At 41.5% G+C, this 26,841-nt stretch overlaps 6 protein-coding genes and 1 long non-coding RNA gene across 7 annotated transcripts in view; 6 read left to right on the forward strand and 1 right to left on the reverse strand.

Annotated features, from left to right (window-relative positions):
* The window catches only part of LOC145708495 (neuronal calcium sensor 1-like), an 89,350-nt gene that overhangs the window by 46,506 nt on the left and 16,003 nt on the right, over positions 1 to 26,841 (reverse strand). The window lies entirely within an intron of this gene.
* Positions 1,687 to 2,922, forward strand: LOC145707348 (uncharacterized). The gene is made up of 5 exons (XM_081784870.1): positions 1,687 to 1,764; positions 1,829 to 1,879; positions 2,038 to 2,165; positions 2,290 to 2,480; positions 2,822 to 2,922. The coding sequence occupies exons 1-5, from the start codon at positions 1,687 to 1,689 to the stop codon at positions 2,920 to 2,922; spliced, it is 549 nt and encodes a 182-aa protein (XP_081640996.1).
* Positions 2,983 to 5,350, forward strand: LOC145707361 (uncharacterized). The gene is made up of 6 exons (XM_081784883.1): positions 2,983 to 3,203; positions 3,769 to 3,861; positions 3,935 to 3,979; positions 4,038 to 4,131; positions 4,308 to 4,491; positions 5,161 to 5,350. Exons 1-6 carry the CDS (start codon positions 3,183 to 3,185, stop codon positions 5,348 to 5,350), a joined length of 627 nt encoding a protein of 208 aa, XP_081641009.1. The 5' UTR covers positions 2,983 to 3,182.
* Positions 6,007 to 6,565, forward strand: LOC145709852 (uncharacterized). The gene is made up of 3 exons (XR_014134948.1): positions 6,007 to 6,115; positions 6,164 to 6,227; positions 6,332 to 6,565. It is a non-coding gene; the product is annotated as an uncharacterized LOC145709852 (long non-coding RNA).
* On the forward strand, positions 12,896 to 15,025 carry LOC145706886 (MFS-type transporter SLC18B1-like). The gene is made up of 8 exons (XM_081784344.1): positions 12,896 to 13,049; positions 13,090 to 13,330; positions 13,425 to 13,680; positions 13,726 to 14,009; positions 14,056 to 14,376; positions 14,421 to 14,576; positions 14,619 to 14,764; positions 14,810 to 15,025. The coding sequence occupies exons 1-8, from the start codon at positions 12,993 to 12,995 to the stop codon at positions 14,927 to 14,929; spliced, it is 1,581 nt and encodes a 526-aa protein (XP_081640470.1). The 5' UTR covers positions 12,896 to 12,992; the 3' UTR covers positions 14,930 to 15,025.
* Positions 19,191 to 21,159, forward strand: LOC145707366 (beta-1,3-galactosyl-O-glycosyl-glycoprotein beta-1,6-N-acetylglucosaminyltransferase 3-like). The gene is made up of 7 exons (XM_081784885.1): positions 19,191 to 19,271; positions 19,473 to 19,778; positions 19,826 to 19,994; positions 20,053 to 20,319; positions 20,371 to 20,582; positions 20,627 to 20,740; positions 20,887 to 21,159. Exons 1-7 carry the CDS (start codon positions 19,191 to 19,193, stop codon positions 20,998 to 21,000), a joined length of 1,263 nt encoding a protein of 420 aa, XP_081641011.1. The 3' UTR covers positions 21,001 to 21,159.
* Positions 22,986 to 24,893, forward strand: LOC145707367 (beta-1,3-galactosyl-O-glycosyl-glycoprotein beta-1,6-N-acetylglucosaminyltransferase-like). The gene is made up of 6 exons (XM_081784886.1): positions 22,986 to 23,025; positions 23,092 to 23,222; positions 23,279 to 23,435; positions 23,888 to 24,163; positions 24,212 to 24,537; positions 24,579 to 24,893. Exons 1-6 carry the CDS (start codon positions 22,986 to 22,988, stop codon positions 24,696 to 24,698), a joined length of 1,050 nt encoding a protein of 349 aa, XP_081641012.1. The 3' UTR covers positions 24,699 to 24,893.

Below are 26,841 nucleotides of genomic sequence, written 5' to 3' on the forward strand. Positions count from 1 at the left end.
GACAAGTCCAGGCTGCTTTCCTAGCCAGGTACAGTTGTTAAAGAGTTATTCTAACGATAACTCTTTGTTTCTAGAGAGAACGAGTTCGTGGAAATGGTCGAAGAAGGCAAACGAAGCTACCAAGAAGCATCGGAACTGCACGGCAGCCAAGACTCGAATAGATTTTCGTGAAATTTGAAATTTGAATAAAGTGTTTTCAAATCGTGACTGTTTTAATTTCAGTTCCATCAGATTTATTGCCGGAGGGGCGCCTTTGCGGTGGTTGAAAATTGAATATGCCAGAAAGTGGAAAATCGTGAAGGGAGAAGATGTAAACATTGGTTAGCACAGGAGCACACGGCGGGGCTTCTAGAGCTCATTGAGGCTCATGAGCTGCTAGAGAGAACACCGACTCCCTGGAATTATGCTCAAGCTACGGAGTTCTAGAATATAAGCTACGATTATAGAGAGTGGAAGTCTCGAACTCTGGCGGAGGAAAATGTGATCGAAGAATTCGCAAGTTGAAATTTTCAAGTAAAATCAGTTTATTTTAAAAATAATTAATCGACGTTTCTATTATTTCAAAATGACACGAATCGCAACGTGCTGGAAATGAGCTAGCGGTGCAATTACTTCTATTTTGTAATCTCACAAAACTATTTGCGAGCTCGACACCTTCACAAAGCTGATCCCCTTTTTGGCATTTCACGCCAGCGCCCGTTTGGTCAAATTTAGATTCCCCGGTGAGCTTCTTTTTAAAAGGCGCAAATTAGAAATTCGTCTATCTTTTTTTTAATTTTCTTCAAACGGTCTGCTTTTAAGATCCCGCTACAAATACTGCTCCCTTTTGCGATTTGCTCCCGCTGATCAAGTCGAATGCTTTTATTCGTTGCACGAACTCGTCCTTCCATGGCTCGAGCTGTGCGTTTAGATGTCAAGGTGAAGATCGTCTTCTGGACGAGTATGGACAGGAAGTGAACAGGTACACGACTTGCTTCTGCGACGAGAAAGATTTGTGCGACTGGAGAGGCGTCGCCCAAGAAGCGAAATGCAAGAACCCAGAGAAGGTGCGCGAAGAACTCGTTTCCAGCGTCAACAAGGGCTTCGTCAAAGCCTATCTCAAAGAAGAAATGACGCCGATCATGCTGAAGGTCTCGAAAAGCACTGGTGGAAACATCCGCCGCGTCATTAAAAAGTCGAAAAAGCTCCGGAAGCAAGTTTTGAAGGCGATTCCATCTTCGGATGATGGTTTGACCGAGTTCTTCGACCAAAAGGACAAACTGCAGATCATCAATGACGTTCCGCAAAGGGCTCTAAATATTGATTGAGCTTGGGTAGAAAATCGAAGCTGTCCAAAGTGAAAAATCTTTGGCGGAATTATGATAATGCTCTTTGAACGAGAGAGAGACTTGTGAGCCCGGTCTAGATAGATGTAGAGGAACTTGAGCGGAACATCAAAGCGGACAGCAGCGGCAGTTGCAAACCGCTCACTCTCAGTCAAGGGGCAAAACCGCTAGCTTTTTTTGCTTAGATAACATAAGGGGGTCAATATCAAATAAGAATATGCGATGATTTTATCCTTTCCAGATTCGGAAGCGTAGAATGCTCAAATGGCTTCGTGGAGAACTCAGAATGCAAGAATGTCTGCAAAGAAGGCTATGTTCTCCACAGAAAGTCGCCTGGAAAACGCGTTTGTATTTGTACAAAATGGGGCTGCACATGGCTCAAGAAAACGCCCGCACGATGCCAGAGACGGACAAAACGTGGCAGAGTCAAAGCAAACTGGTTAAAAATTTTTTCGATTCCGATTTATTCGGCAAATTTCTTAAAATACACTTTTTAACCAAAGACAGGCGGCGTGAATCTTCCTTCCTGCGTGCACATTGCCAACGGTGTCAAGGTGAGAGCGGCGTCGATACTAACCAGCGCGTTAAGAGATCTCAATTTGCGGATTTAAGCTTTCCGTCTTTTGCTTTTTTTGCTGAGCAGGGATTTACGTGGCTCATCAGATCTCCTGGCGCTGGGATTCGACCGAATATCATTTCGTTCTTTTATTAGGTTCTTGTTCGTTCCAATCGATGTGTGTGCCCAAGCGGATGGCGAAACAGCGACAGGTGTGCCTCGCCAAACGACGATTGGACCGAGCCGTGTCGCTTCTCTCACCCAGCTAGTCTCGTTAAATACCGGTAAATCGGAAGATAGCAAACGTAAAAGGGCACCTAACGTGTTCACCCAACTCCTTAAAAAAGGGCAAGGCAATTTAGATTGGCCGCACCCTCTGCCAAATCTATTTAATTGCTAATTTTGTAGGGAGGAGGAGTTCGGAAACGTCAAAGTGAAACTAGACTGCTCGAACACAAGAATATCAACGCCGATTTCGGAGGATGGAAACGAAGAGTCTTTCCAAGGGCCTTTCGTAAAAATGATAGTTCCCGGCCATACGACCCAAGTGGACTTCCACAGTTCCGGCCTCACCATTCTCAAGCGAGAGCTTCTTGAAGGTAACGCAATCCAAATCATGAAATAAGCAGTGAGATTCTCTGAATTTTAGAGGGCTCGTTTTTTATTTAAATCCCCCTCTTTTTGTCTGTTCTAGCGGAGTAAAAGCTTACTTTCTGATTGTGCAACGTGGCGATTTAGGTTTGTGTACTTTTCGCGCGGCCGCAAATTTAACGCCCGTGTATCGGATCCGCGAATTTCAGTAGCTCTTAGACTGACCCCATGATTTGGCGCGAGCACGGGCGAATTGATTTCACGCTTTTCTATTTATACCCTGCTTTCATCAGATGATGACCATTTCCACTCTGACTCGATTTCGTCATTTTGAGATAATCGCATTTAGGCGCTTTCCGTCTTCAGACAGCCGACTTCTCCGAAAACTTTCTTAAAAATTTGCCCTTTGACTTATTTGTCAAAAACCAGGAACAGTTCCATCTTCACTAAAAAACCCTAGAACCCAAGAATCGAAACAATAGGCCCATCGATTGAACTGCCCAAAGATCATCTCGGAAATCAACCTTTCGAAAAATCAGATTCATTCTGTTCCACCGCGACTCTTCCTTGGACTCAACCAGTTGAAATCGATTGATCTTAGTCACAACCAAATCACTACTCTCAACAAACTTCTATTCAAAGACGCCAATTCAGTCACACATCTGGATCTTTCTAACAACAGACTTCTCTCAATAACGCGTGTTACGCTGATGAACATGATAAATCTGCAGGTAAATGAAAATAGATCGAATACCAGTGTCGCAAATTTTACTTTGTTTTTGCTCAGCTGGGCTGGTCTGAGAAAAAAATTTTCTTAGCTGAGCTGAGCTGGCCTATCTCGGAGGTAACTGAGCTGAGCTGAGTTAAGCTGGCCTTTTTCTGAGATCATTGAGCTGAGCTGAGCTGAGCTGAGCAGACTTTTTTTTAAGGTAGTTGAGCTGAGCTGAGCTGAGCTAATTTTACTGTGTTTTTGGTAGTTAAATTGTGTAAAAATCATTGAGCTGAGCTGAGCTAAGTGATAATTGTCTGAGCTGAGCTGAGCAGAACAGATCATGTTTAAAAATATTTGAGCTGAGCTGAGCTGAGCTGAGCTGAGTGAAAGTTGTCTGAGCTGAGTCGAGCACATCAGATCATTTTCAAAAACCACTGAGCTGAGCTGAGCTCAGCTCACTCAGCTCAGCAAATTTGCTATCTGTCGAATACTATGGTATTACCACGGTGTTAAAATAGCTAGGAAAACGTGGGTTTGCGACGTTTACCCCTTCAAGTGAACAGTTGTACCTTGTAAACTTATAGAGCCTGGATCTATCAAGCAACCGGTTCCGCGATCTAAGCCCGCTGAAGTTTGACGGGAAGCAGTTGGAGAGCATCAAGTTGGACCATAACAACGTGAGTCTTATCAAAACATCTTAGAAGTAGCTAAATGTAAACAACGATGATCCTCTAATGCGATCGTTTTCAGCTGGACAAGCTCTCGATGACCATGTTCAAGTATTTGGACAATGTCAAGGAAGGTGCTCTTTAAAATTCAACTCGGAAAAATCGGAACTGTAAAAAGCACATAAAAGACTTTCTCGGCGCGCGGAAACCGACTGGAAGCAATTCCCTCTTTTATTTCGAACAAGCTTCCTTCTGCCATTGCGATGGATTTCGGGGAGGGTTGAACTGCAAACGAATACGAAAGAGTAACGGAAAACGAGGAGCACTTATCGTGTCCCCGCTCGAGCGGCTAAAGCTTTCCAAAGCTCTTTTTCTTGCTTCTCTGAGGCCGCCGCGCGTATCGTAACGTGTATCCTTAATTTTGAATTCATCCGAACCCAAAAAACCCAAAAAAGCGCAAAACAAAATTTCGGAGATAAAAGAAGACCAGTTCAAAAACGCGACACGGCTGAAGCGGCTCTTTATGGAAGACAACGCCATCAAGGATATCCCAGAAAGCGCCTTTGGCGAGTGCGAAACGTTGGTATTCCTTGACTTTCGAAGAAATAGGTTCAAACGCGTCAAGAATGACTGGATCAAGTAAGTGCGAAGATTGGTTAATTCGATCTTCTGATATACTTTTTGGCCCCTTCTTCCAAAGTGTGAGGATTTTTGTTATTAGGGGGGGTCTAAAATCATTTGATAAAAATTAGTTTTAGGGGGTCAAATAAATAAAATTGATAAAAAATGACCATTTTTGGTGCATTTTCGCGAAAATGGCCCTACTTCGAGTGGATTTTTGACCGATTTTTTCCGGCCAAAATTTTTTCTACTTCTCCCTGCCTGATTTTTCAACCCTTTTCTATCCACCAGTTACCTCAGATTTTGCCTATCTCATCTGGTTTTCCCGCATTTTTGGTCACGGAAATCCCGATTCTCGTCGACCCCCCCCCTTAATTTGAGGAAAACGCTGATACATATGATAGGTAATATTGTTAGTAAAATATGGTTAGCGTCCTGGACCAGGAAGTTGTAAATTTTTAGCAAAAGTGGTAGCAAAGTGGTTTAGGCATGAATATTATTCATGAGCCAAATACTAGTAGGAAAATCTTATTAGAAATAAAAACCTTTTTATTCTGGTAAGACTCTTATGACAAGTCTGACTTTCTAAGAGCTTGAAAATGACCAGCTAGCAGCAATCGAGCATGTTAGTAGAATGAGCGGACGCGGGCTTTATCTAACAATAATACTTTCTACGTAATAATTAAGGAAGTGCGCTAATTTGACACACGTGTTCTTCGGCCAGAACGACATCCAGGAAGTGCCGAAAGCCTTGTTCAACCCGCACGAAAATCTCCGCACCTTCGATCTGAGCAACAATCGCATCAAGAAGCTGCCGGTCGAGTTCGCCGAGGAGAACCAGGAGCGGTGTTTCTTTTTTCCCAAAATCGTACGATAATCCAAACACGTGGTTTAATTTTGTGATTGAAATTGCTCACCTGAATGAAGGACCTGGCCCACATTTTTCTTCAAAATAATTTGATCAAACGGCTTCCAACGCACCTTTTCTATGGCTCAGGACAGGGTCCCAAATTAGAAAGAAACTTCTACACTGTAGATTTTATAGATGAAGCTCATTTTACCAGAAGTTTTCCGCAAGATTTTCGACTACTAAGCTTGTGGCTTCAGGATTGTCGATCAAGATTCCAAAAAGGTGTCCAACTTCATCGATAAAATTCCAAAACCTGGGCGAAAGATTGACAATCTTGGACCTAATTTTCGAGCTTTTCTTGACTTCTAGTCGAAAATCTTGCGGCTGGTTTTTCGCAAAAAAATCGTTGAAAGAGTGCAAGAGTACCCAAAGTACAGAGAGGCTCAAGTCAATCGACTTGGCGAATAACCGGTTATTGACAGGTGCGTTGAACGTTTATCGCTTTTTTTACAAATGTGATTTGTCCGCTTTAGTCGGAAACGTGCTGCCCCGCGACCTCAATATTCGCCCGGATCACGTCAACCTCATCAATCTATCCAGGAACAAGAACGTCGGCGAGGAGCTCAACAAGGCAAGATTATGTCATTTTGGCTGGAGCTGACTAAAACATGAATTCTAGCGCTGGGCCGGCTACGACTCCTGGCACTACAAGAGCGGCGCCGTGTTGCATCCCGTCGAAGACCCCATGACCGCTTTCGAGAACGCACTCAAGGAGTCCAGTCACCACTTACGGTAGAGCGGCTTCTCTTATCGCTCGAGTTCATTAAATTGACGCTTCAGATCGCTAAATCCCACTGGTGGCCTCGTTGAGCGCTTCGGCTTTACGCCTTTCGAAGACGACCAGGTAAATCACAAATTTACACGCTCTAAACTAAAATATAAACGCATGCATTCGTACGGGGATGAGCGTCGATTAGACCGACGAAATTTCTGACGAATAATTTTTAGGAAGAAGCTGGAGCTCTTGGACTTCGTCGCGCGCTCGACAATCTTTCTGGCACTTCGTTCGGAAGCTCCGCGCTGCCGGAGAACGAGCTCTAGCGAATCTGTCCTTTCGTTATCGCCTTCCCTTGCTTTCTTTCTTTCTGACCTTCTAATTGTTCATCGCGCCACTCAGCTGGACTTATCTTGCCCCTCTTGCGGCGCGTCTGCATGAATACGCAATAAACATGCCACGACAGACAACAAACCACTTTTACGAATATCTTTTCATCTTCTTCCTTTTTGGAAATGCTTCCTGTCAGAAAAAGTCTCCATGATGACTCGATCATCCTTTTTCGGCAGTTTCAAAAACCTAGTCATAGGCTGCTGGGCTCAGCAACCTGTGTAGAAAGCCTGAGTCAGGGTCTGAAAGAGCTGAAAGAGCAGCGGCTTTTTTAAAAACGAAGCCGCGAAGCGGCTTCGCCAAAATTTTTGATAGATTGTAATGGTAGTATTAGCGAAGTCGCTTCGCGGCTTCGTTTTTAAAGAAGCCGCTGCGCGGTTTTTAATTTCAGCTTTTTCGGACCCTGACTCAGGCTTTCTACACAGGTTGCCGAGCCCAGATAGGCTGGGCAGAGTAGGAGAATACTTACTCTTTGCGAGTTCTTTTTTTTTCTTTGCTGAAAGTTCACAGAAAAAAAAATCTGAAAATTGAGAGTTGAGTTATTAACTAGGCTAAATGGAGGGATTTTTTATGAGGTGAAAATTGCTGAAATGGGCCATCGAGATGATATAATAACTTGCGCTGGAATCTCTAATTAGAGAAACGAAGAAAAAAAGAAGTGGAAATGAAAAGAAGGATTGAAGTCTTTGAATCAGAAACTTTGCAAAAGGTAGGTAAAGTCGTTAAATTAATTTTTTTTCACGATACAGATCCCGAAAATATATTTGATAATTAGTTTTATGCATTTGACGGAGGTGTTTTTAGATGCAGTAAAATAAAAATAGGGAAGTTAGGACTTGATCTAACGCTGGTAACGCATGCTTTCAGCACCTGTGCTTGATGCTCTGCGTCATTTTTAATGACCATTCTAGAATTAGCAAATTAATTAAAGAAAATTGCAACTTGTCCCTTTTATTTAATTTTATGAGAAGTCCGAGAGCCAGAAGAGCGGCAGTTCTTTCCGGCGAGGAGCTAGAGCTCGACCATGCGGAGAAATTTAGAATTCACAGGACAGAGGCAAGCTTTTTCTTTTCAATAATTTTTTCAATCGCTAAAATGTTATAATTAAATATTTTAAGACAATGCGCGAATTCGCATCGCGAAAACAGCACTTCGTGATTCTCAACTGCTCCGGCCAAAAATTCAGAATCGCTCGATTTCTTTTGGATAAGGATTGCCTCCGAAATCATCAACTTACCATAATTACTTCCAATGAAAGAAAGTAGTGAATCCAAGAGTAGTACCCCAACACGCTTCTGGGCACGGAAGAAAAACGTGCTCCTTTTTGGTTAGAAGAAGGTAAAAATCGGAAACTGCGGTCGATAGTCTTAGTTTTAGATAATGAATTCTTCCTCGACCGTCATTACTCTGCCAATGGGCTTCCAAACACGTTTTCTTCGCCGCAGATAGCGCCTCTTTCTTACTTAGCCGCGCAATTAAAACACAGTAGTACTGTAGTCGAAAACGGCGACAGTAGTAGGTAGCCCTGTTTGAGCATTCCGCGCGATTTTCGACTTCTATAGAACTGGGAAGCTGCGGCGACCGTTGGATATCCCTCTCAATATTTTTATACAAGAAGTTCAATATTTTGAGGTGCGACTCGCTAATATTTCCACTTGAGCTTGTTTAGCTCCACAAAGAGATTATTGGACAAGAATACCTCGAACTGCCATCTGAAAAGCTTCTCGACGCGACTGTGAGGAGCTACGAGCTCAATTATGATGGGATCAAGTCGTACATCAGGGACATCGTGGAACAGGATACAGACAGGAATACAGTTACGCAATCAAATGACAAGAATGACTACAAAAATCTGAGACTTGATATCGATAACCGAGCTCCAAAAAAGTCGGTAATACTTCGAAAGTTGTTCCCAAGATTGTCCATTTTTAGATGCTCTGTGCTTTCATTGGCCGATAGTTCTTTGTTATTATGTAATCCGAAAATCGAAAATCTTGGACTCAAATTCCGAAGCCTTATCGACAAATTTAGACCCCCCTCTTCAATATTTGACCAAGAATGTCGGTGTCTAGTGGACATTGCGTTGAAAGAGATAGTGTCACTATCACAGTTAGTCGTTTTGCGTAACTTGTAATGAGCTGGCCGGCGAAAATTTTCTTCTTCATGCAAATGAGCTTCATCCTGATTTCAGTCGGGAACTTTGTGCTCGCAACGCTACCGCAGTATCGCGACGACTCAGCTTTGAACACTCTGCCGATTCCGAGTCCGGACTCTAAGCAGTTTCCCTTCTTTGTCGTGGAGATTTTCTGCATTCTATATTTTGTTCTCGAGGTGAGATGCTTTGCGCACGTGGTCTGATTGAGCACAAAAAGAGCACTTTTCAATTTCGTGGCTTACGTATTCTTTTCAGCTTCTAATTCGATTTTGGGTAGCGCTCTCGCCTGCCGAGTTCTTTGCCGACATTTTGTAAAAGCTTTCGAAAAAAATAATCTCAATTTAGAAAAATTATTTTTAAATTTCAAATATAAAAGTTGCAGCTATGAGTTGCAAATTTGCTGAGCTGAGAAAGCTGAGCTGGCTGAGTGAAAATTTCTCTGAGCTGAGCTGAGCTGGCCTATCCCGGAGGTAACTGAGCTGAGCTGAGCTGGAGTTTTTCTGAGATCATTGAGCTGAACTGAGCTCAGCAGACATTTTTTTAAAGTAGTTGGGCTCAGCTGAGCTGAGCAGACCCTAATTTGAGCTGAGCTGAGCTGGTTGAGCTGTGTTTTTAGTAGTAAATTTGTCATTGAGCTGAGCTAAGTGATAATTCGCTGAGCTGAGCTGAGCAGATCAGATCAGATCATTTTCAGAAACGACTGAGAAAAACTCCAGCTCAGCTCAGCTCAGCTCAGCTCAGCTCAGTTACCTCCGGGATAGGCCAGCTCAGCTCAGCTCAGAGAAATTTTCCCTCGGGCCAGCTCAGCTCAGCAAAAATAAAGTAAAATTTGCAACTCTGCAGCTCTGCAATAAAAACGTCATAAAAGCACTTTAGAAAGCCTTTTACTAGAACCAGATCGATATACTAGCAATTGTGCCATTCTTCACTGATGTTCTTCTGTCACTTGGCTTCAAAAATAACTACCTTTGCATTTGGTGGAGCGCCTCAATTACAGTGGCTCTAAGAGCATCTAAGAATTTCACCAAACATTGGGAATCACGTGCATAATTTCTCAAAGACTCTGAGGTTTTGATTTCGCGCGCCAAATCGACCAGAGAGATGAAATTCTTGAGCGTAATAATAGGTTGAACTCGGAGATTAGGAATGACGGAATTTTGTCAAATACAGCGCCAGGAAATTGCTGATTTAGGGGAGACACGCAAAAATCTAATTGATGAAGTAACGAGCAATATTTTTTATAACAGAAAAGGATGTTCTAAAAGAGCTGGGTTTAGAGAAGCCAGGAGAGTAGACTTTTTACGAGATAAGTGGCCACGAAGCGAAATACAGCTTGGTGCTTGTCTTCCGAATCATCCGCGTCTTCAGAATTATTCGCGTCCTCAAACTACTGCGGTAAGGAACTACATCGTTTCTGATCATATTTCTAATAGACATAACTTTTGCCTCCTCGCGCTCGTCAAAACCTTCAAATACGCTGGTGCTGATTTGGCCTACGTCAATATCTTCATTTTTGGTGAGTCAAAAAAACACAAAATTAGATAATTTTAAAAATTCAAACGTTTAGTTTTTGGTACGCTTTTTGCAAGTTTAGAATGGTTTCTTGAGGAAAGGCTTCAGCAGAAAAAAAGAAATAGGGGATAAACACGAATTGCTTTAAAATTTAAAAAAATTGAAATTGCGAGAAAGCCGCTGCAGGACCACACGGACAGCGAGAATAAATTCCGCTCCATCCCAGATGGCATTTGGTGGGCCATCATCACCATGACCACCGTCGGCTACGGAGACATGTCCCCCTCTTCCACGGCAGGCAAATGCGTTGGTTTTGTTACGGTTACATAAAACGCTTTCGGTTCTGTTCAGCAGCGCTCTTTTCAAATGTCTTTTTCTCTTATGTAACCATCAACAGCTTGTGCTCTGGTTGGACTGCTATGCATTGCGTTGCCGATTCCCGGTTTCATCGCTAAGTTCCAGATGCTTTACGAATACGAAAGCTCAAATCTTCGCGGGCGGCGAGAGTTCACCAAGAGAGTTAAGAAGCTGTCGATTCTGGACGACAGGCAAAGCATCATTCATGCCAAGAAAGAAGATCACGCGCGTTATCTCATTCAAGAGTATCTCTTCTCTCGGGCGGATATTAAACAGACCTGACTGCTTTTCACCTTTTTATAATAAAAATGTACGTATGAAGCGTTCTTTCAATCAAAGCCTTCTATTGTTTTTGAGTTGATAGCATCGAGTTCGTGGAAAATTGCAATGTCAGCTCTAAGCAGAAACATTCAAAGGAGCGTTTAATCGACGAATAATATTTACGTTTGCCTGATCGTTTTTTTTCCATTACGATCCATTCTCTCTCATGGCCATCGCGCAATAAATGCCTTCCGAAATAAGCCACTTATAAGGGGCCTATGATTATGACGAGTTCTTTTTATTCAAAATACACAATAGACGCCTGGCAAAATAGTACTTCGCTGCGTAATCATACCCTCGCAGCAAAATTACTGTTCGACCAAAAAAAGATATCTTTTTTTACGTAACAAGCGTTATCAGCAAATATGAAAATGCGCATCACACAGCTGGTGATTTTACTATTTTGGAAACACTATTTGATCGTTGACCTGATTCAATACCGGTAGGGGGGAGCAGCTGTTGGCGTTTGTCAGATGATTTGACCGGATAACCCATTTCCAACTCCTTATAAGGAGCTCTGATCGAGCAGAAGCATTCAATTCTAAATTAGCGTTTTCAACAAAAAACAAAGAGTATATTTTTTATTCGATTTTCTCTCAACGTTTTAATTCCATGGACAACCAAATGGATGACCAAGATATTTGCGGTCTTGCCGCTGCTATCACTTTGTTGGTGCTGCTGGTTTTGTATGTGTTCTGTAAATTGTTCGTCTGTGGTTGCGAATTTGTTGCTGTGACTCCGTTCAAAATTGCAAAATGGATCTTCAAGACGATGGCTATGAATCCCTACGAAAACTACAAGAAGAATCGAGGCGGAGAGACAAGTGAATACAACCCAACGGATCTTGAATTAGGCTATCCTGCTGAAACTCAGATCCTCGACGAATCACTGGACACATTCAACTTGAATGATTCAAGCAATAGATGAATCTGAAGAAGAAAAAGAAAATGATGATCAACCGTTGATCATCCAATTCTCAAATTTAATAATTTGAAAATTTGTAAATGTTTCTAACTCTTCGAGTCTTCACTTTTCTTCTGTTTCTCTTTTCCTAGCATTCTTTTTAGATCTATTTTATTGAGCTTATCATAAATATTATAACTAGGAAAATTAATTATGACAAATTATAACTTGAGACTTCAATATAACAATTACTTCTGTTAAACTGTGTTTAAATAAAATTGATTTCGAAATTTCATGTTGCGATTGATAGTCACTTTGGAAAATTTGTAAATGCCTGAGTTTCTAATTCGAGTCTTCACTTTTCTTCTGCTTGTTTTTGCTCTTCGGCCGTGGAAGTCTTCGACTTGTTTTCACAGGACTAATTGCTCCTCTCGACAGCTCTTTACGTTTCTTTTCTAAACTTGTGCAGATCAACCAAATTCCCCGCATAAAACTCCTGCGGCCATGCATACATGTGTTATTGCATTAGCAGGCTATTTATGAATCAGTCCGGAAGCGGAAATAATCCAGCTTGAAATATTTATCGAATGTTTATGCGCCCGCTTGCATGTTGCTAGACTCGTTTCTGTCAAAAATTAACACACAGATATGCACAAACATAATTTATCCTGCTTTTTGGAGCATTTTATAATTTCGCAAACTTGTAAAAAAAATCTAAAAAATTTTTCGCTTCGCTTCGCTTTCGAAATTTTGATTTGCTTCGTTTCGCTTTCGCTTTAAATTAAAGAAAAATTCGCTTCGCTTCGCTTTCGCTTTAAAATAAAGAAAAATTCGCTTCGCTTCGCTTTCGCTTTCGAAATTTTTCGCTTCGTTTCGCTTTCGCTTTAAATTAAAAAAAAATCGCTTCGCTTCGGTTCGCTTCGCTTTCGAAATTTTTAAAAAATTTTCGCTTTCGCTTTTCATTTTTGGCCAAAATCCAGAGCCCTGTATGGGTAATTTTCGAGTCTCGAGGACAATTTTAATGGCTCATTTATCTACTAAGTAACTGATTCTCAAAAAAATTATATGCACGTAAAAATACTTCAAACAATATAATATCAATCGACACGTCCTTGTAGGGGTTATGAACTCGGTCCGTGACAAAGTGACCCGAAAAGTGTTTTTGAACAAAAACGTTTTTTTTTCGAGCAGGGTCGATTAGAATCACTTTCCCGGGAAGTCGCCTTTTCTGTTTACAATTTTTTGTTGGAGAGAAAATGAAAGATAAAAGCGAAAACTGCGAAGAGTATGAAGAACAAAGTTCGGAGAAATCAGTAAGATTTATTTTCTCTAAAAAGAATAAAGAAGGCGTAGATTGTTCCGCTGCGGCGATACCAGATTGTAGTTCTGTGCTTATGTTGCTACATCAACTTTATCTCAAACATGTCCTTCACGATTCTAGCGTCGTTTTTCGACGACAACGCGACCAAACACGGCCTGACAAAGACAGAAGTCGGCTTTATTGTCGCCATCTACGCGGGAATAGCTACGGTCGGCTGTCCAATCTTCGGAATTTTTCTTGCGCAAATTGGCAAAAAGTTCACGCTCATAGCAGGTTTGCATAACAACTAACTTTTCTTCTCAGTTGATAAAATAAAAATAAATAACTCCAGATTATGAAATTAGAGTAAATATTCGAATACTTCTAGGGCTGACATGCGCCGCCGTTTGCGCGGGGTTATTCGCTTTTCTTGACGATATCGAGGATCCGTCCACCTATCTTTGGATTGGTATTCTTCTACGCGGCGTCCAAGCAGTTGGGGTTTCGGCATACTTCACCGCCACTTATGCTTTACTTGTCGAAGAGTGGCGCGGTTCTCGACTCTCACTCGCACTTGGCGTTTATGAGGCCTTCACTGGTCTGGGCATGATTTTGGGGCCTATTACAGGCTCTATTTTGTACAGGCAAGATTTGGACAAGTTTAAACGCCCGTAAAAGCTATTCTCTAGTGTTGGCGGATATCGGCTGCCTTTTTTGGTCGTCTGTGGAATGCTCCTTCTCGCAGCAATAATCAACCTAGCCGCACTGGAAAACAAAGACGTTTTTGGACAAATTGGAGCCGACGAAGACGAAGCACTCCTTGGCAACGAAACGATTTCGACCAAAGATGGAATAAAGACACTTCTCTCCAGCGGACTTTTTCTCATTCCAAATCTCTTGATGATTCCCGTCTGGTCTTGCATGGATTTCGCCATTCCCTTCGTGGGCACTTATTTAGAAGAGTGCGAGCCTGGTAATGTGTTTGAGTGAACATCTAAATTCTATAATTCGACTAAAAGGAACGACTAAGATCCAAGTGGGTTTGCTCTTTGTGGTCTTTGCAGTTGCGTACATGCTCACTTCGCCACTTTGGGGATTCTTGTGCGGCCAATTTCCCGTCTCCCGCTCCCTCATGTTCTGGGGTTCCTTTCTCGCTGCCTTGAGCTACTTTTTTCTCGGCCCAAGCCCGTGGCTTCAGAACATTGGTCTGTACTACTCCTGCTCCTTCACGAGAATAGCGCTTGTAATGGCCGTTCTTGGCCTCAGTTTGGCCGCGGCTATCATTCCAAGCTGTAACGAAATGGTCGAAGTCGCGCGAGCAGAAGGAGTAGAAGAACAAAGTAATCACTAGAAGTAAAAACTCTGCACTCATCATTCGTTTTAGCTTCTGATTTTATCGGAGGGCTGATAAATTCGCTCATTTTTCTCGGTGAATTTGTCGGACCAACTTTCGGTGGCTATATGCTCGACTATGCTCACGGAGACTTTCCCGTTGGCTGCTCTTTTTTCTCGATCGTTTGCATGGTCATCGTTTTTCTCTGTAAGTAAAAAATGTGTCGCTCAACGAAAGGGTTTTTTTAAGGTGGAGTTTGGTGGATCGGACTTTTGATGAAGCGAAAATGGAAGCAGAAGAAAGAATCCGCTGCCGAAAGAGATATCAGAAATATCAGAAATACTGAAGAACGATACAGTAGAAGAATACGAAGACGGATCCACTCACAACATTATGTTAGAGACCTAAGGAGTTTTCGCCATTTATTTTCCCGTTTTTAGCAAATTTCGACCGGGCCCAAATCCTTGACAGAATCTCTTGGAAGCTCTCTTCGGATCCCCATGCATTGTCACGAGCCAAGGACCTCAGAACAAGTGTCGAGTGACGAGTTCCCGATTTGAAATGTGAACCGTTCGTGCTTTTGATGATAAGCTCTTCTCGTTTTTTTTCTAAATAACTAAATAAAAGTCAATTGCTTATTCTTTGTATTGGCTATTTTCCTTTTGATCTTTGTTGAATCGGAATTTGACGCTTACGCGGGACTGGATTAAGTGCAGTCCCGACATCCGACGATTTGGAAAGGAGATGACGAGGGGAAGGTACTCACCGCGCTCCACCAGATACTTATCGCCAGGTACCAAATATTTCAAACGAATACCTTTTCCTAACGTGTGTTTCCTCCTTCCTAGACAACGTAACACTTTCGGCTAATAACTGTCAACTCATTCCTCAGCATTCTTTCACGGCACTGTTCACGCAGAACAGTACAAATCTGGGCTCGGCAACCTGAGTAGAAATGAGTCAGGGTTTAAAAATCAAAAATGAAAAGCCGCGTAGCGGCTTTTTTAAAAACGAAGCCGCAAAGCGGCTTCGCCAGAAGTTAAAAATAAGATTGAAGAATAATATTGCGAAGCCACTTCGCGGCTTCGTTTTTAAAAAAGCCGCTACGCGGCTTTTCATTTTTGATTTTTAAACCCTGACTCATTTCTACTCAGGTTACCGAGCCCAGGTACAAATTCCTCGATGGTACCGATTTCATGCTCTCATTATGGTATCATTATGAGAGCATGAAGTTTTCTCATAGCATAACAACTTGCCAATCGATGACCTTCTTTGATTGAATCAATCAGCACAGGTGCAAGAGCTGATTATAGTTCGATCTTTTGATGGTATGCTCTCTACTGTCATCGTTTTGTTACTATAAATGTGTTTGAAAATGCAAATAAGTATTAATTTTAAAATGAACCTGTTCCCGTAAATAGGCTTGCAGCACAAATGTCTTGCTGATTTTTTTCTTTCTAAATAAGTTTATTCATCGCTGTTAAAATGACTTATCAACAAATTCTACTCCTTCACAATCAAATGCTAGATCCAATAAAATATGTTTTCTTCTGACAAGTTATCTAGTGCTATCCTCAAAAGAACACGCCTGTTATAAAAAAATGCCGTGTTCATTTTTGAAGGAGTTCCTTTCGCATTGAGTTATTTGCTTGCACAAGTAAGCTAGTTGATGACGACAAATTAAGCCGCTGCAACGCACTTCTGGAATTTACATTCGCACTGGAAGCACTTCGTATAAGTCGAATCAGGGCAAGAGGATTGTGACTTTTTTGAGGTTTAGATGTCGCTCAAAAAATATTCCTCAGCAGACATTTGCTTCTTTGAATTTTAGTGTTGAATGCTAACGTGTCGCAAATACGGACATTTTACCGTTACTGAGTGTGCAAGGGCTGGCTGATCCGGTAGTTGGCGATTATCCGAAAATTGACTCGATCGCGGCACTTTCTGATTGCGCCTTGAAAAGGATCAAGGACACGTTGTACTTGGAGACTCCTTGATACTAGAAGGTCTTTCGCGAAAGTCGCTACACAAAGGTTTTTCCGAAAAAGAAAATTTAGATGAACGATCTAATGACTAGGCAAAGGCGGTCGATTTTTCTAATGACTTGAAGACGCGTTGGAAATGACCAATTTGAGATTGGGACTTTCTCATGGCTCGCTCTTTCTAAGGGCTTCCTATGATCGTTAAGGACTCCATCTGGACTTGAAACGTTCATTAAATGACGAGTTCCTCCGCTTAATATCTTTCTCCGTGCGACAAAATGACAATCGAAGGAAAAATTGAAGAATAAGAGGGCTAGGGCAAAGGCCTTATGAAAATTATAATGTAACATCTGTTTGAAGCCGTTGAATAGGCAAGAATTCCACGAATTTATTCACAGATTGCCTCATTTCAGCTGCTTCAGAACTGGTTCGAACGAGAGATTTTATCTCTCTGCTGGCATCATTCAGAGGCTATAAATGGGACCGAAAGCGTAGGAAGGAGACATTTTAAAATGAATCAATTAAAAAAGTAGCTCAAGCGCCAAATACAGTAGCTTTCCATTTTCGAAAAATAAATAAAATGATATCATTTTAATTTCGATTTCTGTGATTCGTAACTATTCTGTAATAAAGATAACTCAAGAAAATTCAATCGAAAATTATTTTATACTCAAACTCTTAAAAAACAATTTTACCATATTAATTGAAACTAAGATTTTCAAAAAAAAATCTAGCCTGATCTCTGCGTCCTTTTCTAACATAGCGAAGAGGGGATTAATCAGCTGGAGAATTCTTGTGTTTGGAACACCTCGAAGAAATTTTAATTCGCGCCTTGTGGAGTTGCCGATTAGCTATCTAAGTAAAACATTGTCCCCGTGGTGTAACTAACGCAAACGTTGGTTTGGGTGAACAGTTTTAGAAAGTAAGAAAGAGAGAAAAAACGATGATGAATTAATTTTGAAAAGAACGGCTAAAAATTGCCATCAACCAGTTAATTATTTCTGTCAACAAAAAAAAAGTTACATAAGAAAAAGCTTTTCAAATCTTGAAAATGTTATCACAAAGAAAAGTTGTGCAAAGGCGGCGCGTATCGGCGCGGATTACTTTTAAAATTCTTGTGCATTTCACGTTTGATATGCAGCGCAGCGGATTTGAATGAGCGTCGAGCAGAAAAAGCAGCGCCGGGGTCAGCACTAATATTTTCGTTTCGCAGGGGTTGAACGCCAATTTGCTAAACAGGCATCAGACCCAGTTTACATAATTTAATTCCAGGCACGCAGCGGCCAGTTCCACTCGCAAATAGCTACGCTCGGACTGAGCACAGCCGTATTACTTTTCGATTGTTCGTCTAAGAAGTTCTTCCCGCAGAGGTTCAACCACTTTCCAACCTTTCGACGTGTTTTACTGATCAAGTTTCTATCGGCACTAGAATTGTGCAGCACCTAAATAAGTTTTAACGAAAAGCGGTTTTTTTTATAACGAAGCCGCGAAACTAATATTACCTTGATTGGGCGACCTGTTCAAAAAGCATGAGCCAGAGTCAGAAAAATAGTTAATGAAAAGCCGCGTAGCGGCTTTTCTAGAAACGAAGCCGCGAAGCGGCTTCTCCGGAGTTTTTCCAAATCATGTTGGAAAATCATTTTTTTGAAGCCGCGAAGCGGCTTTGTTTCTAAAAAAGCCGCTACGCGGCTTTTCATTAACTATTTTTCGGACCCTAACTCAGGTTTTCTACACAGTTTGTCGAGCCTTGTATTTTGCATATCATCGAAATTCGATTCAAATGATCTAATAATTGCGTTATGAAAAACAAGATAAGTTCTTTTAGCGGCGCAAAAGCCAACGTGCTGCAGAGGGTGTCAGCTGGAAGATTAAAGTGTATAAATTTACACTCGCTAAGAGTCCACTAATGAGCTTTTAGTTGAAAAATTCGAAATTGAACCCAACTTCGCTAAAGCGGGCTATTATTTTTGCTCTGATCCGATTAATTCGACTTTTCTGGGTACAGTTAGCCAACTGCTTCGCGCTTCAGCATGAGCGCCAGAGTTGCAAATTTTGGTTTATTTTTGCTGAGCTGCCGTTTTTCAGAGGTCATTGAGCTGAGCTGAGCAGACCTATTTTTTAGGAAGTTGAGCTGAGCTGTGCTGGGTGAGCTGAGCTGAGCTGAGCTGTTTTTACTGTATTTTTAGTAGTAAAATTGTGTTAAAATCATTGAGCTAAGCTGAGTAATACTTGTCTGAGCTGAGCTGAGCAGAACTGATCATGTTCGAAAATTATTGAGCTGAGCTGAGCTGAGCTGAGTGATAATTGTCTGAGCTGAGCTGAGATGAGCAGATATGATCATTTTCGAAAATCACTGAGCTGAGCTGACTGCTCAGCTCACTCAGCCAGCTCAGCTCACTCAGCTCAACAAATTTGCAACTCTGATGAGCGCAGACTCTTGGTAAGGTTGAAGAGGATTTCGGAGAAAAACGTGAATATTACGGGAAATCTAAAGAGTGCTTGAAAAGTCCTGAAGAGCAGCCTTTCAATCAATCTGACGGGGGATTCTTTCTTGTTTCCGTTCTTTATGAGATTGAGACATCCTTGAGACTAATAGGGTATTCAAAATTCGGAGGAAACATAGGATAAAAGAAGCGTTTATACAAAGCTTGTAACTGAGGCGTAAAAACAATTATTTACTTTAAAGAATAGTATGTTTTCTTTTGAAAGAAAGAATAATTTTGTTTGTCTTGGTCAATCTCTTTTACCCCGTCTTTTATTTAGCCATAAATACGAAAGCAGAGAATAAGCCAACATTTAAAGATTTTCAGACATTTTTTTTAATATCCGGGTTGGGACAATGCGGACAACGAAACGATGGTCTCGCTTTGCCTGTTTCAGTCTGAAAACTTTCAGAAGAGAGAAAGCGCTGTGGATGAGTGTTTTTAAAGAAAAGAGAAGCTTTCTCTTGTGGCTTTCGTTTTTGGCGATCATTACTTGCACAGCTTTGAATGAATTTTCTGTCGATCAAAAGAGCCTTTTGAAATTTTCTAAAAGCATAAGCACCCCGACAAATAAGGAAAAAAGCTCAACTACTGAATGTCGATCATGATTTTGTTTGAATAAATTAGAGCTTTAAAAGTTCTACTCAAATGTACTACCAGCAGAAAGTTATTACGGCCTGAGTTGCGAGGCGATCATTAACTCTTCTTTATCGGACGCGGAATTGGAGAAATTACAGCAAAGAATACAAAATACGAAGCAAGAAGACAGAGAAGAGTTCTTCGCGACGCTGTCAGAGTCGAACTTAACAAGCTGGATCGAAAACGAGCGGTGCGACTCCTTCATCAAAAAACGCAAGTACATCACGGCTCCATTGAGCGATCGCGAGGCAGAGTTCCCCATTGCATATGCAATCGTGGCGTACGAAAAAGCGGGCGAAGTCGAGGTCAGTTCTTTTTAGCTAATATTTTTCAGCTTTATTTCTGCTTTCAGCGTCTTTTGCGCTCTATCTATCGCCCGCAGAATGTCTACTGCATCCACGCGGATAAGAAATCAGACAATACATTTTACCAAGCTCTGGTAAGGCTAGCCAGTTGTTTTCCGAATGTGATTCTAGCGTCGAAAAGAGAAACAGTGACTTACGCTCATTATTCAAGGATAGGTTCGAATTCCTAAGCTCAGGAGACTTTGGCTGATGTTCTTAACCCTTCGTAGACTGCAGGCAGATTTTAACTGCATGGAAGATCTGTTGAATCATCCCATCAAATGGAAATATTACATCAACTTGTGCGGAACGGACTTTCCCCTGAAAACGAACGCAGAAATTGTCCGCTATTTGTCGTACATCTCGCCGCACAACGAGATCGAATGCGTCCCCATGAGTCCTGGAAAAGTAGCCAGGCTGACCTGGCATTATCAGCTGGAGAAAGGGGAAAATGGGAAATATAATGTTGTTAACACAAGAGAGGAAAATCCACCGCCACCTCGTAAGTTGTCAGAAATTCTGGAAATTCTGTTGAATTAATGATTTTTTAAAGACGGAATCGGAAAATACGCAGGCTCAGCGTACAACATTCTCTCCCGCGCCTTCGTCGACTACACGATGAACAACTCAACGGTGTTCGAGATTCGCCAGTGGAGCCGGGATACGCTCACGCCAGACGAGTTCCTCTGGGCAGCGCTCAGCAGATTTCCAGGAGCGCCGGGCTATCTTCCGCCAAATCCGCGATACGACAAGAATGAATTCCAGGTTCTCTTTTTTCCTCCCTTTGGTTTACGAAAAACGTGGTTCAGAGTCTCGCAAGAATCGTAAAATGGTACGACCACGTTCTCAATGGGCTCTATCCTAGATGTTACGGAGCGTATCGCCATGGAATTTGTGTCTATGGGGCCGGCGACTTACCATGGGTACTTTTCTAATTGATAATTTGATCTCGTTAAAACTTTGTCATAATGCCCTTGTTGAGCCAAATAATTGGACATAGTGGGAAACACTAATAGAACAAGAAACACGGCAATTAAAACGTGTCGTTAATTAACGAAATTTCGTGTAGCTACTCGAACAGAAGCACCTCTTTGCGAACAAGTTCAGCGCGTGGAACGACGATTTGGCCATCCAGTGCTTGGAAAAACACCTGAGGAGAAAGGAGCTTTCCGAAAAGTTTTAAAGCCTTTTGGATTATTCAGATTAGACTATTTTTGAATTATTTCGGCGGTACTAACTATTGGTGACCAGAGTTGCAAATTTTGCTTTATTTTCGCTGAGCTGAGCTGACCTGCGTGAAAAATTCACTGAGCTGAGCTGAGCTGAGCTGAGCTGGCCTATTTCGGAGCTCACCGAGCTGAGCTGAGCAGCCATTTTTCAGAGGTCATTGAGCTGAGCTAATTAGACCTCTAATTAGAGCTGAGCTGAGCTGGGTGAGCTAAACTGAGCTGTTTTTTACTGTATTTTTAGTAGTAAAAATGTGTTAATATCATCGAGCTGAGCTGAGTGATACTTGTCTGAGCTGAGCTGAGCGGAACTGATCATGCTCGAAAATAATTGAGCTGAGCTGAGCTGAGCTGAGTGATAATTGTCTTAGCTGAGCTGGGCTGAGCTGAGCAGATCAGATCATTTTTGAAAATCACTGAGCTGAGCTGAGCGACTGCAGCCAGTTCAGCTCACTCAGCTCAACAAATTTGCAACTCTGTTGGTCCCAAAAACAGTACCTGCTTATTATTATTTCTGTAAGAGCAAAAGTAAGTTGAATATATAACTATTTATATCACTGTGCAATAATAAATTGAATCTTGCCATTCAAAAACAGTCAATTTAAAGTTCCTTCTCAAAAGTTTTTATTGACTTTATAAAGTGTCACTTACACGTGAAAAGAAGAAACATTCCTACATTATGAAATTTGCATATGAATGTTCTCAAATAAAACAAAGGCTGGAAAAACTCGCGGAAATTGGGAAATTACGAGATCATTAGGCAGAGAGGTCATTAGGTGTTTCTTTATAACTTTTACTGCTATCCCTCAGAGAAGATCTTTCGCAATAAGTAATTGCCAATAACCATCTCACGACGTAATCAAATCGAAAAACTATTAACCCAGCGTTTGACATAGAAGACTGACGGTTTTTCTGAAGAAGGCAAACAACTGAAACTGAACTAGAGTTTGCATATCGCCAATTTTTAATGAGAGATCAGGGGTTCGTCGTTACTATTAGCAAAAAGACTTTTTCGTTGTACTGCAGCATTCCTAGGGTAAGGGTTAGGGTTAGGAAAAACATAGTGTACTCAATTTTCACAAAACTTTTACTGTAGATGTAATTTTTTCCGCTGATTCCAAAAATGCCGAAATCATAATGAAACTCTAAGTTTCTGGTTATTTATAGCTGATAAGGTCGCTTGGTGGTAAGCTCTAGTACTTGGTTGGGTTAGAAAGTAATCTTTGACTGGAGTCGACTAATTCTTAGTAAACCGGTAGCTTACCTCTTCCGGGAACTTGGGTCAGAAAAAGAAACACTTGATTAATCACTATCATTAATTTTATGCTTTAAAGTCGAGCTGTTAAAACCACGATATGTGCTTTTCTCTGACCATAACAATTAAAAATATCAGGTCTAACTTCAAGTGAACCCCTTTTGAGAGAAAATAGAAGAGAAAAGATGAAAACATACGTCAAAGTTTTATTGATACTTCTGGCTATTTTTCTTGTTGTCTTTGAAAATTTCGGTTTTCAACGAGTTAAAAGAGAGACAGTCTCGAGAATAAAATGGATTTCTGCGACGTTATCGCCGAAATTGTATAATCAAACGCCAGCTAGGGCTCGAAATATATTTATTTTAGGTAGTGGGGGTTTATCGGTCGGGCCCTCTCTATTAGGGTTAGGGTTAGGGTTAGGGTTTACCTAGCCCTAACCCTAACCCCAAGGTTTGCCAAGGGGGCTTTACCCTCCTGGACGCCCCCCCCTAACCCGACCGATAAATCCACTGCATTTTAAGATGTTAGCTGTTTATTTTTTTTTTCGCAGCCTGAATTTAAGCCGAATATTACTACAAAGTTTCGTGCAATCAAATCGCGAGCGAACGCAATTCCACTGAGCTTGATAATCTCGAGCAAATAGTCCGGGAAACGTCAGATGATGAGAAAGACTGGATTCGACAGGTCATGCCGGACAGCGTGTTGACGGGAAAACGGGTTAAACAAAGTTATGCTTAGAAAGCGACGTTTAAATTGGTAGTAACTTTGACGGGTTGTAAATAACCGTTTGAAGAGAAAACTGAACGTGAGTGCAGCGCGTTTATTGACGAACGGGGATACATCACTTCGCCACTGTCCGCGGAAGAAGAAAACTACCCGATTGCGTATTCGATTGTGGCCTACGAAAAGGCCGGAGAAGTCGAGGTTAGTTCTTCACGCATTTTTTCCATTTCTGCTGAATTTTTAAAATTTTCTTTCAGCGCCTTTTGCGCTCCATCTATCGCCCGCAGAATGTCTACTGCATCCACGCGGATAAAAAATCAGAAAAGTCATTTTACGAAGCTTTGGAAGGCCTGGCCAGCTGTTTTCCGAATGTGATTTTAGCGTCGAAAAGAGAAACCGTCGTTTACGCGCATTATTCTAGGATAGGTTGCAATCGTTTATTGTATGAAGAGACGATTACACTTTCAGTCAGAGTTGCAAATTTGTTGAGCTGAGTGAGCTGAGCTGAGCGACAGTGATTTTCGAAAATGATCTGATCTGCTCAGCTCAGCTCAGACAATTATCACTCAGCTCAGCTCAGCTTAGCTCAATTATTTTCGAACATGATCAGTTCTGCTCAGCTCAACTCAGCTCAGCTCATTGATTTTAACATAATTTTACTACTAAAAAAAGAGTAAAAAACAGCTCAGCTCAGCTCTTATTAGGGTCTGCTAAGCTCAGCTCAGCTCAATGAGCTCCGAAATAGGCCAGCTCAGCTCAGCTCAGCTCAGTGAGCTCCGAAATAGGCCAGCTCAGCTCAGCTCAGCTCAGCGAAAATAAAGCAAAATTTGCAACTCTGCTTGCAGTAAAATTTAGGATTTACAACCTTTCAAGACTGCAGGCAGATTTCAACTGCATGGAAGATTTACTAAACTTCCCTGTCAACTGGAAATACCACATTAATTTATGCGGCACGGACTTTCCTCTGAAGACAAACGCAGAGATCGTCCGCTATTTGCAGTTCATCGAGCCATCTAATGAAATTGAAAGCTGGCCGATGAGCAAGATGAAGAAAGACCGAATTGCATTCGCGCACAATCTGGTCGACGGGAGAAAACTCTATATTTCAAAGAAAAAAGGAGACGCGAAATCGCCACCTCCGCGTAAGCCAAAAAATAGAGTTGAATATAAAAAAAGATACAATTTTCAAGATGAAGTTCCAGAGTTCGCAGGCTCCGCGTACAACATTCTATCACGTGCCTTCGTTGATTACGTCATGACTGACGAGAAAATACAGGATTTGAAAGAATGGTCGAAAGATGTGTTTTCCCCCGACGAGTTCTTCTGGGCTGCTTTAGGTCGCTTCCCACTGGCTCCCGGCAGCATTCCACCAACCGGAATTTTCAACAAGAATGAGTTTCAATCCTTGGCGCGGCTGACAAAATGGCAAACGCACGTAAAAAATGGCCAGTATCCGAGATGCCATGGAGAGTACAGACACGATGTTTGCGTCTACGGAGCTGGAGACTTGTCTTGGGTAAGCAACAGCCGCAAAATGGAAATTGAAATTGCTTTTAGTTGCTGGAGCAGAAGCATCTCTTCGCGAATAAATTCAGCGCGTGGACGGATGAATTAGCTCTTCAGTGCTTGGAAAAGATTCTTCGTGAAAGGGAAATCAAAAACAGCCAAGATGTTTGACCATCCGATATCCTTAGCCCACGATAGTCGGTAAAACTTTGCTAGGTGGACCCTAGACTGCCCATTTCAAAAGCCTATCCTAAGTTTTATCGACAGTCTAACGGACGAGCTCTAGAATTTGATACTGTACCTTTCTTTCTAGGTTTATTATAGTTCAATTAAATAAATAACTCGAAATTAAAAGAGGAAACCCAACGTGAGAGAATTTTCAAATTGCTTCCGATGGCGAAATTAGGAGTGTCAAAAGCGACTACTGTATTTTGAAAAGGCGACTTTAAAAGGAAGTTGTTTCTGAGAAGTACCGGGGCAAGAGGATAGTTTGTGTTGTTTCTAAACGGGGCCAAGTGCAGCGGCCCAAAACGTGGCCTAATCTCGGAGAGTGATTCTTGAATCTCGACTGATAAGTAGAAAACGGGGCTTCTTGCAATCTTGCGCGGCGCGGATTTGTGCAAGTACTCTAGCTCTGACAGATCGGACAAACACAAAGAAATTCGCCACTGATAGCCAAGGACAGAGCCCGACGCGCAGAAACAACAAAGTCCAGATGCTATCCCTTCACTTTTTTTTATATTTGAAAAGCGGCTGACACGATAGAACCTTATCGACTAAAGAATCCCAGCTCAGTCGGAAACAATCAAACAAACATCACCAAGATAAAATTAAATACGAATGTTAAACTAACCTTTTTTGCCTGTGAAGAAACCCTGAGTAAGGATCTGGAAGATCTCTTTTAAATGAAGCGAAAATTTTCTTTCGAATTCTGGCGAAGCCGCTATGCGGCTTCGTTTAAGAAAAAGCCGCTACGCGGCTTTTCGTTGGGAGACACTGACGCCGGCCCCCTGGGGGGCGGGGCGGCCCAGAGCGGCCGTGGGCGGCTGGCGTCAGTGTCCCCGTTTTCGTTAGAGATCTTTTAGACCCTGACTCAGGTTTTCTACACAGGATATCGAACTCTGAGTTGGGATATCCATCTTCGACCCTCTAGTGTTAAACTAGGCGAAAAAAGTCTACACAACGACCGCAAAAAGAACTGAAAACGACAAAATAAGAGTGCAAAATTGATTTTATTCAGAATGATAAGTATGGTCACATATTCCCATAACAGGGATATGAAATCTCTAACTTTATTGTAAGAGCACTTTTTCTTCGACTTGGTTTTTCGGTCGACCATGATCTTTGTGTACAGTCCACTTTGACTGTCGATTTCAGAAGCTCTTGGGTGGACTCCACTGTGAACTTTAAAATAATTTCTGTTAAAAATTAAAATTCTCTTCATAAAAGAATTTACCTGTAAATTTTCGTCTTCGGACTGTCAAGATCCCAGTAAGATCGGGAACTGACTGAAATGGAATTTTAGCCCTGACAACAACATCAGCTCTAGAGACTTTTTTTCTCGAATCTCAAAAATAGCTCTCCCAGAGAAAATAAGTCGAAAATATCGACATTTTTGTTGATTCTGTGAGTTCCGACGGTTGAAATTCTTTCATTTTTGGTCAGCTTATGGAGAAGATGGTGACGCTTTCAGAAATCGACTTTTTGAAAAATTTCATCGGTGAAATTTTTCAAAAATTCAATTTTCAACCTGAAAATGCTTTTTATTCGAAACTTCACTTTTGAATTTTTCTAAAACATGGATATTTAAAATCTCCACCATCTATTTTATAAGTGACCGAAAAATGGAAGATTTTTGACCGTCTGAACTCGTAAAATTCACTCGTCATCTTTCTTGGAATGAAGATTCTTTCAAGTTAAAATTATGAAAGAAGGTTGTCAGAAGATCTTACCTGTAGTGACAGTAAGACGCATTTTCGCATTCTTTATGGCGGGATTCTTGGCATTTTCCTTCGCGTCGTTGTAGAATTGTCGGTGAGCAAGATAGTGTTTCAAAAATAAAATTATGTTCAGATGCAAAGATATGATGATAGGAAAGAAATGGCACGAAAGAGACAGGATTGTGATAATACAAAGTTTTTTCCTAAGAAACTGCACAGAGATAAGGTATAAAAAACAAATTTATAGGATTTAAAGAATGAAAGGGACAGCCTGAAGATGGGGCAAATTGCGAATGATCATGGGGAAGGTAGCGAGTGTCAGTATGATGATTTCAAGCATGATACAAGCAAGTACGTGGTAGAAGAGTGTGAAG

This window comes from Oikopleura dioica, chromosome XSR (assembly GCF_907165135.1).
Source record: "Oikopleura dioica chromosome XSR, OKI2018_I68_1.0, whole genome shotgun sequence".
Classification (NCBI taxonomy): Eukaryota; Metazoa; Chordata; class Appendicularia; order Copelata; family Oikopleuridae; genus Oikopleura; species Oikopleura dioica.

What these genes read in the sequence shown, in the direction of transcription:
- LOC145707367 (XM_081784886.1), top strand. Translation starts at nt 22,986, where the DNA reads ATGCCGGACAGCGTGTTGACGGGAAAACGGGTTAAACAAA. An exon ending in AAAAGGCCGGAGAAGTCGAG is followed by an intron (nt 23,223 to 23,278) that starts GTTAGTTCTTCA and finishes ATTTTCTTTCAG; the next exon opens with CGCCTTTTGCGCTCCATCTA. An exon ending in GAGCTGGAGACTTGTCTTGG is followed by an intron (nt 24,538 to 24,578) that starts GTAAGCAACAGC and finishes AATTGCTTTTAG; the next exon opens with TTGCTGGAGCAGAAGCATCT.
- LOC145707361 (XM_081784883.1), top strand. Translation starts at nt 3,183, where the DNA reads ATGAACATGATAAATCTGCAG. An exon ending in TGAACATGATAAATCTGCAG is followed by an intron (nt 3,204 to 3,768) that starts GTAAATGAAAAT and finishes GTAAACTTATAG; the next exon opens with AGCCTGGATCTATCAAGCAA. An exon ending in TCAAGTTGGACCATAACAAC is followed by an intron (nt 3,862 to 3,934) that starts GTGAGTCTTATC and finishes GATCGTTTTCAG; the next exon opens with CTGGACAAGCTCTCGATGAC.
- LOC145707348 (XM_081784870.1), top strand. Translation starts at nt 1,687, where the DNA reads ATGGGGCTGCACATGGCTCAAGAAAACGCCCGCACGATGCCAGAGACG. An exon ending in GCTAGTCTCGTTAAATACCG is followed by an intron (nt 2,166 to 2,289) that starts GTAAATCGGAAG and finishes CTAATTTTGTAG; the next exon opens with GGAGGAGGAGTTCGGAAACG. An exon ending in CAAGCGAGAGCTTCTTGAAG is followed by an intron (nt 2,481 to 2,821) that starts GTAACGCAATCC and finishes AATCGCATTTAG; the next exon opens with GCGCTTTCCGTCTTCAGACA.
- LOC145706886 (XM_081784344.1), top strand. Translation starts at nt 12,993, where the DNA reads ATGAAAGATAAAAGCGAAAACTGCGAAGAGTATGAAGAACAAAGTTCG. An exon ending in ACAGGCTCTATTTTGTACAG is followed by an intron (nt 13,681 to 13,725) that starts GCAAGATTTGGA and finishes GCTATTCTCTAG; the next exon opens with TGTTGGCGGATATCGGCTGC. An exon ending in GGATCCACTCACAACATTAT is followed by an intron (nt 14,765 to 14,809) that starts GTTAGAGACCTA and finishes TCCCGTTTTTAG; the next exon opens with CAAATTTCGACCGGGCCCAA.
- LOC145707366 (XM_081784885.1), top strand. Translation starts at nt 19,191, where the DNA reads ATGCGGACAACGAAACGATGGTCTCGCTTTGCCTGTTTCAGTCTGAAA. An exon ending in CGCTCATTATTCAAGGATAG is followed by an intron (nt 19,995 to 20,052) that starts GTTCGAATTCCT and finishes TTCGTAGACTGC; the next exon opens with AGGCAGATTTTAACTGCATG. An exon ending in GGGCCGGCGACTTACCATGG is followed by an intron (nt 20,741 to 20,886) that starts GTACTTTTCTAA and finishes AATTTCGTGTAG; the next exon opens with CTACTCGAACAGAAGCACCT.